General features: G+C 47.1%; 1 protein-coding gene across 1 annotated transcript; it reads right to left on the bottom strand.

Moving 5' to 3' along the window:
• Nucleotides 1-205: 205 nt before the first annotated feature.
• LOC107307836 (olfactory receptor 14J1-like) lies at nucleotides 206-2,437 on the bottom strand. The gene is made up of 2 exons (XM_015851339.3): nucleotides 2,292-2,437; nucleotides 206-1,296 (listed from the first exon to the last, which is right to left on the bottom strand). The coding sequence occupies exon 2, from the start codon at nucleotides 1,268-1,270 to the stop codon at nucleotides 356-358; it is 915 nt and encodes a 304-aa protein (XP_015706825.3). The 5' UTR covers nucleotides 1,271-1,296; nucleotides 2,292-2,437; the 3' UTR covers nucleotides 206-355.
• Nucleotides 2,438-15,255: the final 12,818 nt, after the last annotated feature.

Here is a 15,255-nt window from a genome sequence, read left to right as displayed (position 1 = left end):
AGAGATCAGAAATGAAAAGAGCACATTGAGCTGCTGTCTGTGGCTGTACCTCCCCAAATCCAGACAAAATAGGAAAAAAGAAAAGCTAAGTAAAAGTCTATTTTGAAACATTTTTAGGTATACTTTAACGTATTCGGGGAATCTGGATACATGTTTACATGAGCTCCTAAAGTGACAAAATGGAAATTGGGTAGGAAAGAAGTGAAATGCATTTTTATTTGTAAGTTCAATAACATTTTTTTTGCACGTTGCTATATCTCACATAATCAAACAATCAAAGATGCATAAAACATGAAGAACCATCACTGGGAATCCTATGAGGAAGTTGTGCATTTTATGGAAGCTGGAATAGTGCTTATTGTAACACCTTCCTGAGAGCGTGCTTGATCTCTCTGTTCCTCATGCTGTAGATAATAGGGTTCAGTGTTGGAGGAACCACTGCGTACAGAAGTGCCACTGTCAAATCCAGGAGTGGGGAGGAAAAGGATGGGGGCTTCAGGTGGGCAAAAAAGCCAGTGCTGAGAAAGAGGGAGACCACAGCCAGGTGAGGGAGGCATGTGGAGAAGGCTTTGTGCCGTCCCTGCTCAGAGGGCATCCTCAGCACAGCCAGGAAGATCTGCACATAGGACACCACTATGAAAACAAAGCAGCCAAAGGCTAAGCTGGAACCAAAAATGAGAATCACAATTTCCCTGAGATTTGATTCTGAGCAGGAGAGCTTGAGGATCTGGGGGATTTCACAGAAAAACAGGTTCACAACATTGCCTTGGCAGAGAGGCAGTGAAAACGTACTGGCAGTGTGCAGCAGGGAATGGAGAATCCCAGCGCCCCAGGCAGCTGCTGCCATGGTGGCACAAGCTCTGCTGTCCATCAAGGTCCCGTAGTGCAGGGGCTTGCAGATGGCAACGTAGCGGTCATAGGACATGATGGTGAGAAAGGAACAGTCTGCTGAGATGAAGAAGAGAAGGAAAAAGAGCTGTGCAGCACATCCTGTGTAGGAGATGGCCCTGGTGTCCCAGAGGGCGTTGGGCATGGCTTTGGGGAGAGTGGTGGAGATGCAGCCCAGGTCGAGGAGGGCCAGGTTGAGGAGGAAGAAGTACATGGGGGTGTGCAGGCGGCGGTCGCAGGCTACGGCTGTGCTGATGAGGCCTTTGCCCAGGAGGGCAGCCAGGTAGATGCCCAGGAAGAGCCAGAAGTGCAGGAGCTGCAGCTGCCGCGTGTCTGCCAACGGCAGCAGGAGGAACTCGCTGATGGAGCTGCTGTTGGGCATCTGCTGTTGTTCCTGGGCTTGAAGTCCTGCTCAGAGTGCAGAAGATAATGACAAGTCCAGACCATTCTCAGAGACACTCCTCCTGCTATACTATGAAATGTTTTCATTCTCCTACAACAGTGTACATTTAGCACCATTACTTGCATTTAATTTCATGTAGATCAGCATTCCTTAAGTAGAAGCAGCATATGGAGCTCTAAGCTTCCTCTTATTTTCTTATCCCTTCTCCCTGTATATTTTCATCTGTTTCATGTCTCATATCTTTACCCCAAGTGTCCCCCTTTGTGCCCCCTACCCCAGCATCTGTGACTTTCAGTTTCAGTTAGAAAATGCTGCCTGATTGTAGGATAAGTGAATTATTCATGCCTACAGAAAATGATGTTAATTACAACTGGTTCCATCTTCTGAGAAAGGGGGGACTGAATGCACATCACGTCTGTCTGTTCAGGCCACAAGCAATTTATTGAAGAAAAATTCACAGATCTCTGATAGCTCCTTTTAGATTTCTGTTTCCAATCCTCTTTTCCTCAGAACAGGAAATGGAAACCTCCTGCCGTGGCACTCCTCTTGCAAAGTACCTTAAAAAACAATCCGTTGTGCAGTGGAGCTGTGATCCCCCTCCCCAGGCACCAGCTGTGGCAGCACAAGCCCTGCTGGGGGGCTCCTTCCCCCCACACGTCTCCCCTGGGCAGCTGCCCGGGCAGGCTGAGTGCTGAGCCTGGCAGGCGGCAGAGTCCCATACCCGGCACACAGCCCCTGGGGCACAGCAGGGACCCTGCTCTGCAGGACAGCCCTGGGCACCCGCCTGCAGCCCCGGCTGCACAGCCTGCAGCCGTGCTGGGAAATGCAGCCCTCAGGGCTGTGCTCTGATGCTGCAGCACGGTAGCCCTCAGCTGGAGCAGAAGGCTTTTAACACAGTAAAGAAACATGCAGTGCCTGCAGCCCGATCTGCTACGGGATGTCCCCGATTTGGTGATCCCTCCAGGAAAATCAGCTGCATTGCCTACTGCAAGACACTTACCATTCTGTTGATCTGTTATCAGTGCTCCTGCAGTCCGTTTACAGCAGGTTCACGCTGTACAAACACAGTAAGCTCTCTCTCCCTTTCTTCTATCCTCATGTGAATTACTGCTCAAGCCCCAGCCCTGCTGTGCTGCGCACAAGAGATGCTCCTGGGCACAGCATTCTCTCTACAACACTTCCCACTTTTATGAGCTCCCTGTATCCCAGAAGCCCAGCCCAATTCAGTAACAGATTATGTCATTTTTTATCCTTCCCACTGATCTCCCCTGTGGTGTCCTGGGGTATTCATGGCCAACAGCTCCTGAAAGACAACAGCATCATGACAGTACATTAAAATCTGTTGAATTAAACACCAGATTTCTAGTGGTCAGTGACTAATTCCAGACATGTGCTGAGTCATCCCAGAGAGTGTTTGCTCAAAGAGGGCACTCATACAAAGACGGGATATCAGAGAATAATAGAATCACCAAGGTAGGAAAAAACGTAAAAGATCATCCAGTCCAGCTGGTCACCTATCACCAATAGCTCCCACTAATCCATGTCCCTCAATACAACATCCATTTATTCCTTGAACGCCTCCATGGTCACTGAATCCACCACCCCCCTGGGCAGTCCATTCCAGGTCCCAAAGTTCAGGACGTGGCATTTGGTCTTGGTGAACCTCATCCCATTGGCTTCAGCCCAGCTCTCTAGCCTGTCCAGATCACTCAGTAGGGCCTTGCTAACTTCAGGCACATCCACACTCCCAGCCAATTTGGTGTAATTTGCAAACCTACATAGGATGCACTCAGTGCCCTCATGCAGGTCATCAATAAAGATACTGAAGAGGACAGGCCCCAGCACAGACCCCTTGGGAACACCAGGTAGACACACAGATGGGCGTCCAGGCTGGTCTTGAATATCTCCAGAGAAGGAGACTCCCCAACACCTTGGGCAGCCTGTTCCAGGGCTCTGTCACCCTCACTGTAAAGATGTTCTTGCACACATTTGTGCAGAGCTTCCTATGCTCCCCTTTCTGACCATTTCCCCTTGTCTTGTCTCCACACACTGCTGAAAAAAGCCTGGTCTCTCCACTTTGACCCCACACCTCAGATATGAGCACTGACATGAGAGCAGCCCCCTGCACCTTTCCCCTGCGAGCAGAGCATAGCAGAGCAGAGACACAGTCCCCATGTATCATGCAGTGTTATTCTGCTTACCAACAGAAGAGGCCAGTCTTTCTCTATGCTCCATCTGTGGCATACTCCAGAGTTCAAGGCACTGCAAAGCTATGGCACATCTATGTTCTTGCAATGATGACACCTTAGTATTCTCTGGGCTCTCATTTCAATGGCATCTAAATAAATCCATGGTCATACAAGTTGAAGAGAAGCTGGCAAATGTTGTCTCATTGTAAGGAAGAGCAAGAAAGATGACAGGGGCAATTATGAACCAGTCAGTCTAACTCCAGTTCCTGGTAAAATTATGGAGAAAGTGATTGTGAGAGTGATTGAAAATCACCTGATGGACAATTGTTTCATTGGTCACAGTCAACACAAGATCCCGAGGGGCAGTTCCTGTTTAACTATAGGTCTTTTTATGACAATGTTAGTGAATTGGTTGACCAAGGGTTGACAGTTGATGTTATCTTTGAGAATTTTAGTAGAGATTTTAAGACTATTTCTCACAGAACCCTTCTGGACAGAATGTCCTGCATACGGCTAGACAGAAACAGAATGTGGTGGGTGAGCAGTTGGCCAGTAGGTCAGCCCCAATGGATTACAGTCAATGGGTTCCATCAGCCTGGTAGATGGTCACTATCAGGGTTCCCCAGGGCTCCATTATAGGGCCACTTCTCTTCTATGTTTTTGTGGATGACTTGCATGCAGGAATTTTTGCTTATGTTCGCTGATGATAGCAGATGAGGAGGTGCTGCTGCCTCCACTTAGGGTGGAGAGGACTTGCAGAGAGATGTGGACAAGTCAGAGAAGTGGGTACCAGTTGGTACTAAGCACCAAGTGAATAACGTCTAACAAGAACAAGTGCCTGATTGTGCAACTGGGTAGGGGCAACCCTGGACATAAACACAGAATGTATATGGGACACTGGAGAGAGTTCTGACTGAAAAGGACTGGGGGTTCTGGTCAAAATCTAATTGAATGTGAGTCAGCAGTGTGCCCAGACAGCCAGGAAAGCTAACAGTCCTCTGGAGCACATCAGGCATTTTATTGCCATCTGGGTGAGGGAGAGGATTGTCCCTCTCTGCTCTGTGCAGCTCCAGCCTCACCTGGAGCACTAGGTTCACTTCTGGGCAATGCAGAACGTAAAGGACATCAAACAATGGGAGGGTGTGCACAGGAGGGCACTGGAACTGGGAGATCTGAAGTTCAGAATTTCACTGTGATTGACTTCTTGTTTAGACAGAGCCCTTCTCACATCCCACATCCTGTGATGAGACACAGGGCACACATGGGACATGAACTTGACAGTATCATTGCACCTAATGCAGAGCCTGGGATCTTCTGTCCCCATGTCTTTCATTAAACATCATACAGACCTCCATCCCACTGCCCCAGGAAGGGCCCTGAGCTAACATGAGAGACAAGATCTCCCTGCCAAGGGTCTGGGAATCAGGGCTTGTCCTGTTTGCTTCTTAAGACAAAGGAGGATTTTCTTAGCATCAGAGCCACCATGCCAGTGCCTTTACCTGACTGGAGTAATGGCTTCCAATTATCTGCTCTAATTACTGCCTTGGGAAGCTTGCTTGCTAATGGCCCTCAGTGGGCCCATTAGTACTCCAATAAACTTCACTGTTGCTTCTGACTTTGTCTTGCTGAGTTCTTTGTGCAAACTTCTCTCTGCACTGGTGGTTGACGGACTTAGCAGCAAATACGCCCTGGGGCCCATTCTAACCTTAAAGAGCCTCCTGTGCCTTGTGCCTTCCTGTTATCTTCTTCAGGTTTTCAGAACTTGTTCAGCAAAATGGAGAGTGCATAAAGAGCAAGAATCCAAAATTCAGTTATTGTCTATTTGTTTATTCCTTTGGAGGAATGGAGCAAATTCCAGTAATCATCCAGGGATTTGGGAGGTATCAACTTAAAACTGAACAGGACTCATGAGTATTTCTCACTTTGAGACGGGTTAACACATTCTTCTTGATTTCTATCTTTGTCTTCAACTCTTTTTTTCACTTTTACTGACATTAATGAACATCTTACAGAATTCATGCTTTCTTTGAAGCATGAAAAATTAAAAGAGAGAAAGTGAAAGAAAAAAAGAAATAGAAAAAGAAAAAGGAAAATGAAAAGGAAAAAAAAGGATATGGAAAGGGAAAGGGAAAGGGAAAAGGGAAAGGAAAGAAAAAGGAGAAGAAAACGGCATAGAAAAAGAAAAAGTAAGAGAAAAAGAAAAGATAAGAAGGGATAGATAGAATCACGGCGAAGGAGTTGACAACACAGTCCATCAGACTTTGGCGAGATGGAGCAAATTTGAGTCATCCCCCTAAAAGTCACAAATCAGACAGATAATTGGGAGTTATCTGACTGAACAAAGAGCAAGGGGTGGGGAAATCTGGCAGGCTGTGGCAAGAGCATGTGTCTAAATGGCCTGCTGAAAACATGCCCTTAACGACAGCCATTTATTTAGGAGAGCTGGAGACACCTGGAGGATGAGGGACATAAAATAGACAGCAGGGAAGAGCAGCAGTGGGCGCCGGGCTATAGTCTCAGGGCATTGGCACTGGCACCGCTGTCTGTGTCCCTGAACCTGAAGGCATTTGTGTCCAGCAAACACAATTCTGGAAAACATTGTAGTTTCAGAAAAAGAAAAAAAAAGAAAAAAAAGAAAAAAAAAAAAGACATCAAATCACCTCAAAGATACATATTTACAACTTAAAATGGAACAAGACTCATGAGGTTTTCTCATGTTGAGAATGGTTAACAAATTTTCATTGATTTCAATCTTTGTCTTAAATTCTTTGTCTCAATTTTATTGACATTAATGAATATCTTTTAAGCTTACGGACTCTAAATAAATAAATAAATAAATAAATAAATAAAGAGATAGATAGATAGATAGATAGATAGATAGATAGATAGATAGATAGATAGATAGATAAAACGAGATCCATTTGCTTCTTGTACATGTCCTGATACCTCATTGACCTTCACAGTTCCCACCAGACTTTTGTTGACGGAGAGTATGAGATCCAGCAGAGAACCTCTCCTCTTTGGTTCCTCCATGGCTTGGTCAAGAATCTCCCATCTGTGCTCTGCACAAATCTTCTGGATGGCACATGCCCTGCTGTGCTGTCCCTGCAGCATATACTGGAGTGAAAAAGGCTCCCAAAAGGGTCAATGGCCTGACAGCATGAGACTCCCATCTGTCTGCAGAGGGCACCTTCCACTTGCTCTCCATGAAAAGAAGACAGGAACAGACACTGATGGTCTCCTCTGTTGGCCATTTCCATTAGCTCTGACCTGTCTGCTCTTCCATCCTCAGGCAGATCTCAGTGCACTCTCACAGAGGGCAGTTGCCCTTCCTTGACTCCTCACCCAACCCTTGTTAAGACTCTGTACTCCCCTTGTGCTACAGTGAAGTTGTGGAAGCCATGTAACTGTGTCCCTGTGGTCCACACAGGAGCTCAGGCCTGCAGATCATCTATAGTATCAAGTGTGCAGAAGGTGAAACACAGACATTAGACGGATCGTGGGTCTTGGATTCGACGTAGCAACACGGACACTCCATGGGCATGGCTTTGCTGAAGGCCCTGTGCTGCTCTTGCAGATGCGTGTGAATACACCAGACAGCCGGTGCTATCCCCTCTCTGGCCCTCAGCTGATGCCCAGGAAGGAGGTATCTGTCTCAGGGATTTCCCACACAGTTTACAAGCACTGGCACACATCAGGAGCAGCCCAGGCACCTTGGGCATCACCCAGTGTCTGTGTGTGAGCAGCTGCCTCCCCGCTGAAGAACCGAGGACTCAGAGCAGGAGCTCACATGCAGGCTACTCCTTGTGCACTTCTGAGCTGAACCAGAGGAATCCCAATGATACTGTGTGTCCATGGGGAGCTGAATCCCATTTCAGCCCCAGGGTTTCCAATTAGGGATGTGACGCCTGCACTGCCTCAACTAAATCACTGCCCTGCACAGGGGAAGTCCACCTCTCTCTGTCCTTGCCTGTATGCCCATTTTGTTTCATCACAGGATCTCAGTTATCAGGTCTGGAATCAGTCACTGACCACTGTACATTTGGTATTTAATTCATCAGATTTCAAAGTACAATCATGATGCTGTTGTTTTTCAGGATCTGTTGGCCAAGAGGACGCAGGGACATCTCAGGGGAGAAGAGTGGGAAGGATAAAACATGACATCCTCTGCTGCTGAGCTGGGCCGGGCTCCTGGGACACATGGAGCTCATACAAGTGGGCAGTGCTACAGAGAGAAAGTTGTGCTCAGGAGCAGCTCTTGTGCACAGCACAGCCTGCAGCTCCCAAAAGGAGAGGAGAGAAAGGGGAAAGAGCTTCCAGGATGTGTACGGTGTGAGCAGGCTGGGAGCACACAGCAGGAGCATTACTCACAGAACATGACATAGTAAGTCTCACTACAGACCATGCAGATGCTTTTCATAGAGGGTTAACCAAATCAGGGACATCCCGTATCAGATCTGGCTTCAGGCACTGAATGTTTCTTTACTGTGTTAAAAGCCTTCTGCCCTAGCTGAGGGCTCCCGTGCTGCAGAGTCAGAGCACAGCCCTGAGGGCTGCGTGTCCCAGCATGGCTCCAGGCGGGTGCCCAGGGCTGTCCTGCAGAGCAGGGTCCCTGCTGTGCCCCAGGGGCTGTGTGCCGGGTATGGGACTCTGCCGCCTGCCAGGCTCAGCACTCAGCCTGCCCGGGGAGCTGCCCAGGGCTCTGCGGGGAGACGTGTGGGGGGAAGGAGCCCCCCGGCAGGGCTTGTGCTGCCACAGCTGCTGCCTGGGGCAGGGGATCACAGCTCCACTGCACAACAGGATGTTTGTGAGGTTGCTTTGCCAGAGGAGAGCTGTCATGGTTTTGTAATTTTGTAATTTTGCTATCAGTATTCCACATCATAACATCATGTAAAGTATGGATACTTCTATTGAATGTGCAGTCCACAGAAGAAGACTACATATCCCAGAGAACAACAGGGTTAATGATAAGTCACGGGACCAGGACGCTGTATAATCTCGTTCCCAGGCTGGAGTGCCCTTCTTCTTCTCTCGAACTTCTCGGAGAGTGGGAAGCATTCCAGCCGTGTCGCCTAGAGTTCACAGTAGGCCTCTCGGTTTTCGGGGACTCTCTCTCTCTGTTTCGTTCAATTTGTTAGCTTCAATTATATTATATTGTGTTATCTTGTATTTCGGTATCATATTTAGTAAAATAAGTTTTTCCTCCTTAGATTGTCGCTGTTTTATCCCACTCCCTTTTTCCCCCTCCTTTCCGGGCCCCGGGAGGGGGGCCCACGGGGTGGCTTCCCCTGTCACGGGCATAGGTAAATCTAAGTAACCCGTGACAGATTTTTTGGTGGAGGATGCGGGCATAGAGCTTTTTAGCTTTTAGAACAACTCTCTCTTTACTCTTAAAGAGCTTCGTTACGGGAGTGTTGGGAGTGTTATCTTTCCGTAGCTGCTCACGGAGAACGTGACCTTGAAATACCAGACAAATTGTCAACATTAAGGGCTGCTGCATATTCTCAGCACTGCTATCTATCTTTTGTGTAGAAAACAAAGGGATTTCTTTCTCCCTTAGAGCAAAGCTAGCTAGCTCTGACTTTTACAGAGCCTGCCAGCTATGAATCCACTCTTCATCCCAGTTGCTTTGTTTAAGGGATTGAAAGCAATTATGATCTTCTTAAAGTATTGGTCAACTATTAACACCATAATTTGGTGTTGTGGAATTGTGCAGATATATAGCCTAATAAGGTGGATACTGATGGAGACACCTGCCTGGTACTTTTACGAGATGTGGTATGGTCAGAATTTTGGCATCTACACCTCAGATGAATTTGTGAATCTTACAAACACTTGCATCCCAGATGGAACAGGCAATTTTACAAATACTTGCATCCCAGATGGAACAGGCAATTTTACAAACACCACCATGTTTAATTCATTGTACAGGCTAAAAAAACCCTTTTTATTTAGGTTGTACTCTCAGATTTCCACACGCTTTTCAATAACTGAGATAGGGTTCATACTTGCATTCATGTTATCACTATCAATGCATGCATATATGTTCCTATGCATTCGTTCTATGCGGAAGTCTCCTCCAGAACCAGAGAATGATGACTGGCAGGGAATATGGAAAGGTTTAGGAAAAGTCTTAGAAGCATGGGGACCCGCAGTGTCATGGGATTTCACTCTTGAACACTTAAGGGACCCTAAGAAATTAAGTGAGTATTTGGGTCAGAGATCTAAGGAGGTAAACCTTATGTGGGGTTTGGCTTATGCATACCGTGCTTTGTATCATACTATTCTGGAGAGAGAGAGTTTCCGATCTGAGATTCAAGCCCAAGTTAATTCTGATCAGTCACAGGAGGCATCAGTAGCAATATCAGTTGCCCCTGTGGAAGGCAAGAAATGGAAACGGGTGTCCACGCGTCTAGAACGAAAAGAAGGAGAAGCACAGGGGGGGGCTGCAGAAGACCCAGGTGCCGGGCATGGAGCAGTACCGAAAAAAGCAAAGGCAAAAACCAAGAGGCATGAAGAAGAGACTGATGATGAGGAGGAAATCACCTATTGTCGACCTCTGAAGCTGACTGAAATCCAAGGCTCAAGAAAGGAGTTCACACGGCGTCAAGATGAAGGTATCCTTGCTTGGTTGCTTCGCTGCTGGGACAACGGGGCCAACAGCTTGTCTCTAGATGGTAATGAAGCTCGCCAACTAGGAAGCATTGCCCAAGATGCAGGTATCGACAGAGGGATTAGCAGATGTTCGGAAGGAGCTGCCACTCTCTGGTTGCGGCTGTTAGAAGCCGTGAGAGAAAGGTACCCCTATAAGGATGCTTTGAAGCCTAAATTTGATAGTTGGAATACCGTCCAAAAAGGTATTCAGCGCCTGAGGGAATTGGCCATGGCGAAAATGTTGTACAGCCCTGATCCAAGCGAACTTGACCCTGAGAGAGTGAGGGCCGATCCTGACATGTGGCAGAAAATCACAAGTACAGCACCAGAGAGAATGGCACAGTCATTGGTAACAGGTTCTAAAGGGTTCGTGGACAGATGGCCCCGAGTTGTTGAGCTGATTATAATGCTTCAAACCACCGATCAGCAACTCCCTCAACTGCATGCCGCAGTTTCTGCCATCTCACGGCTAGAAAACCGAGTAGATGAAATGTGCAAGAAATTGTTTCCATCAACTAATCGTAATGATCCCGTAATAGTATCAGAAACAACTGATGAAGGTCAATCCTCGTACGGGCCACCAGGTCTAATGAAGGAACTGATCAAAGTATTCCAGTCCTACTCCTCACCTGCATCATCAAAAGTCTCAGCTGTTAAACGCACACGCTTCCCAGCTCGAGCAAAGAACAACAGTACAATTGCACCGCGTGTTTCCATGTGGCGCTACCTACGTGACCGTGGAGAAGACATGAGGAAGTGGCATGATCAGCCCACTTCTGCACTACGAGCACGGGTGAAAGAACTACTAGACATACCAACCACCAGTGGAGTTGCTCCAGTCATCACAGGTAACCAATAGAGGGGCCCTGCCCTCAGTCAGGGGAGGGAAAGGGATAATAGAGTTTATTGGACTGTGTGGATTCGATGGCCTGGCACATCAGAACCACAGAAATATAAGGCACTGGTGGATACCGGTGCACAGTGCACCCTAATGCCCTCCAGTCATGAAGGGACAGAATCAATCCATATTTCTGGAGTGACTGGGGGCTCTCAAGAATTGACTGTGCTGGAGGCTGAAATAAGCCTCACTGGCAAAGACTGGCAAAAACACCCTATTGTGACTGGCCCAGGGGCTCCATGTATACTGGGTATTGATTACCTCAGAAGGGGGCATTTCAAGGATCCTAAGGGCTATCGATGGGCCTTTGGGATAGCTGCTGTAGATATGGACAACATTAAGCAGCTGTCTGTTTTGCCTGGCCTGTCAGAGGACTCGTCTGTTGTGGGGCTGCTACGAGTAAAAGAGCAGCAGGTACCAATTGCTACAAAGACAGTGCACAGACGGCAGTATCGCACCAACAGGGATTCCTTGCTCCCCATTCATGATTTGATTCGCCAGTTGGAGAATCAGGGAGTGATCAGTAAAACTCACTCACCTTTTAACAGTCCCATATGGCCAGTGCGTAAAGCCAGTGGAGAATGGAGGCTGACAGTAGACTACCGTGGCCTGAATGAGGTCACACCCCCATTGAGCGCTGCTGTGCCGGACATGTTGGAACTCCAGTACGAGCTGGAGTCAAAAGCAGCCAAATGGTATGCCACCATTGACATTGCCAATGCCTTCTTCTCTATTCCTTTGGCTGCAGAATGTAAGCCACAGTTTGCCTTCACCTGGAGGGGCATTCAGTATACTTGGAACCGTTTGCCCCAAGGGTGGAAACACAGCCCAACCATTTGCCATGGGTTGGTCCAAACTGTACTGGAACAAGGTGGTGCTCCTGAACACCTGCAGTACATTGATGACATTGTTGTGTGGGGTGATACAGCAGAAGAGGTTTTCACAAAAGGAGAGCAGATCATCCAAATTCTTCTACAAGCCGGCTTTGCTATTAAGCGAAGCAAAGTAAAAGGACCTGCCCAGGAAATTCAGTTCTTAGGTATAAAGTGGCAGGATGGACGTCGTCACATCCCAACAGATGTGATCGACAAAATCACTGCCATGTCTCCACCAACTAGCAAGAAAGAGACACAATCTTTCCTGGGTGCAGTAGGCTTTTGGAGGATGCACATTCCAAACTACAGCCTCATTGTAAGCCCCCTTTATCAGGTGACGCGGAAGAAGAACGATTTTGCATGGGGCCCTGAGCAGCAGCAGGCTTTTGAACAGATTAAACAAGAGATAGCCCGAGCTGTAGCTCTGGGGCCAGTACGGACTGGACAGGATGTAAAGAACATCCTCTATACTGCTGCTGGAGAGAAAGGCCCCACTTGGAGTTTGTGGCAAAGAGCCTCAGGAGAGACCCGAGGCCGACCCCTGGGATTCTGGAGTCGATCATATAAGGGGTCTGAAGAGTGCTACACTCCAACTGAGAAGGAGATCTTAGCCGCGTATGAGGGGGTTCGGGCTGCTTCCGAAGTAGTCGGGACTGAAACACAGCTCCTTTTGGCACCTCGACTGCCAGTGCTGAACTGGATGTTCAAAGGACAGGTTCCCTCCACTCATCATGCTACCGATGTCACCTGGAGCAAGTGGATTACGCTGATTACACAGCGAGCGCGAATGGGAAACCTCAATCGTCCAGGAATCCTAGAGGTAATCATGGACTGGCCTGAAGATAAAAAGTTTGGAACATCACCAGCAGAAGAGGTATCACGTGCTAAAGAGGCCCCACCATACAACGAATTACCAGAAAATGAAAATAAATATGCCCTATTCACAGACGGATCATGTCGCATTGTAGGGAAGCATCGCAAATGGAAAGCTGCTGTGTGGAGCCCCACACGACAGGTTGCAGAGGCCACCGAAGGTAAGGGAGAATCAAGTCAGTTTGCAGAGGTAAAAGCTGTCCAGCTGGCCTTAGATGTTGCTGAACGGGAGAGGTGGCCAATGCTGTATCTTTATACTGACTCATGGATGGTGGCAAATGCCTTATGGGGGTGGTTACAGAGGTGGGAACAAAACAACTGGCAACAGAAGGGTAAATCTGTTTGGGCCGCTGAATTATGGAAGGACATTGCTGCCCGAACAAAGAATATGGTTGTAAAGGTGCGTCATGTGGATGCACATGTGCCCAAAAGTCGGGCTACTGAAGAACAACAAAACAACCATCAGGTAGATAAAGCTGCCAAAATTGAGGTGGCTCAAATTGACTTGGACTGGCAGAATAAGGGTGAATTATTTCTAGCTCGATGGGCTCATGAGACCTCAGGTCATCAAGGAAGAGACGCGACATATAAGTGGGCCAGAGACCGAGGGGTGGACTTAACCATGGACGCTATTGCGCAGATTATTCATGATTGTGAAACATGTGCCATAATTAAACAAGCCAAAAGGATGAAACCTCTCTGGGAGGAAGGGCGGTGGCAAAAGTATAAATATGGGGAGGCGTGGCAGGTTGATTATATCACCTTGCCACGATCTCGCAGTGGTAAGTGTTATGTACTCACCATGGTAGAGGCAACCACTGGGTGGCTTGAAACATACGCAGTACCCCATGCTACTGCTCGAAACACCATATTAGGTCTTGAGAAACAAGTCCTGTGGCGACATGGCACCCCAGAAAGAATTGAATCTGATAATGGGACACATTTCAAAAATTCTCTTATAAATACTTGGGCCAAAGATCATGGCATTGAGTGGATTTATCATATTCCCTACCATGCACCAGCTTCTGGTAAAATTGAACGATATAATGGGTTGTTGAAAACTATGTTGAAAGCAATGGGTGGTGGAACATTTAAGCACTGGGAGAAGAATCTGGCAGAAGCCACTTGGTTGGTGAATACTAGAGGATCTGTCAATCGTGATGGTCCTAGTCAATCTAGCCCCCTACACACTGTAGAAGGAGATAAGGTCCCTGTTGTACATGTAAAGAACATGTTGGGAAAAGCTGTTTGGGTCCTTCCAGCTTCTGGAAAGGGCAAACCTATCCGTGGAACTGTCTTTGCCCAGGGACCTGGGTGCACTTGGTGGGTAATGCAGAAGGATGGGGATGTTCAATGTGTGCCACAAGGGAATTTGATGCTGGGGGAGTGCAGTCAATAATTTTATGTATTTATATATATATATATGTTTGCATGTGTAGTGTATTTTAGTTATTATAGTTGTACATTTAGTTATGTTACATGTAATTCTACTGTTTAGCTATCATAATTTTACATACGTGTATATATATGTATATATATATATTTATCATGATGTAATAATGTAGAATAAGGGGTGGAATGTCATGGTTTTGTAATTTTGTAATTTTGCTATCAGTATTCCACATCATAACATCATGTAAAGTATGGATACTTCTATTGAATGTGCAGTCCACAGAAGAAGACTACATATCCCAGAGAACAACAGGGTTAATGATAAGTCACGGGACCAGGACGCTGTATAATCTCGTTCCCAGGCTGGAGTGCCCTTCTTCTTCTCTCGAACTTCTCGGAGAGTGGGAAGCATTCCAGCCGTGTCGCCTAGAGTTCACAGTAGGCCTCTCGGTTTTCGGGGACTCTCTCTCTCTGTTTCGTTCAATTTGTTAGCTTCAATTATATTATATTGTGTTATCTTGTATTTCGGTATCATATTTAGTAAAATAAGTTTTTCCTCCTTAGATTGTCGCTGTTTTATCCCACTCCCTTTTTCCCCCTCCTTTCCGGGCCCCGGGAGGGGGGCCCACGGGGTGGCTTCCCCTGTCACGGGCATAGGTAAATCTAAGTAACCCGTGACAAGAGCCAAGGCAGGGATTTTCCAATTCCTGTTCTGAGCGAAGGCAAAAAGGACTGGGGGCAGAAATCTAAAAGTGTATGTGTAATTTAAACAGAGCTCTGAAATGAGCAAATGTTTTGTCAATCCATCGGTTGTTCTCTGAACAGTCAAAGAGCAAGGTTGTGCTTTCAGCCTCTCCTTTCTAAAAGGAAACAATCAGTTTAACTTATTGAATTCTGCAGATATTAATAGTTGATTCCTCCTGCAAACAGGCAGATTTCTCTAAGAGAAATTGAAGTGCACAGATGCTGGGTCTGGGGTCTCAAAGAACAGCTGCAATAAAGTGGAAAACATCCAGGATGCTGGGATGTGATTAGGAAACGAGAAAAATGTAAGATCTCCTTTATCTTCTACTCCTTAAGGGA

The sequence above is a fragment of the Coturnix japonica genome, unplaced genomic scaffold (assembly GCF_054131305.1).
Source record: "Coturnix japonica strain WE unplaced genomic scaffold, WE-NBRP24 Scf044, whole genome shotgun sequence".
NCBI classification, from domain to species: domain Eukaryota; kingdom Metazoa; phylum Chordata; class Aves; order Galliformes; family Phasianidae; genus Coturnix; species Coturnix japonica.
Note: the sequence above shows the minus strand (reverse complement) of the source record. Positions and strands in the feature narration are given on the sequence as shown.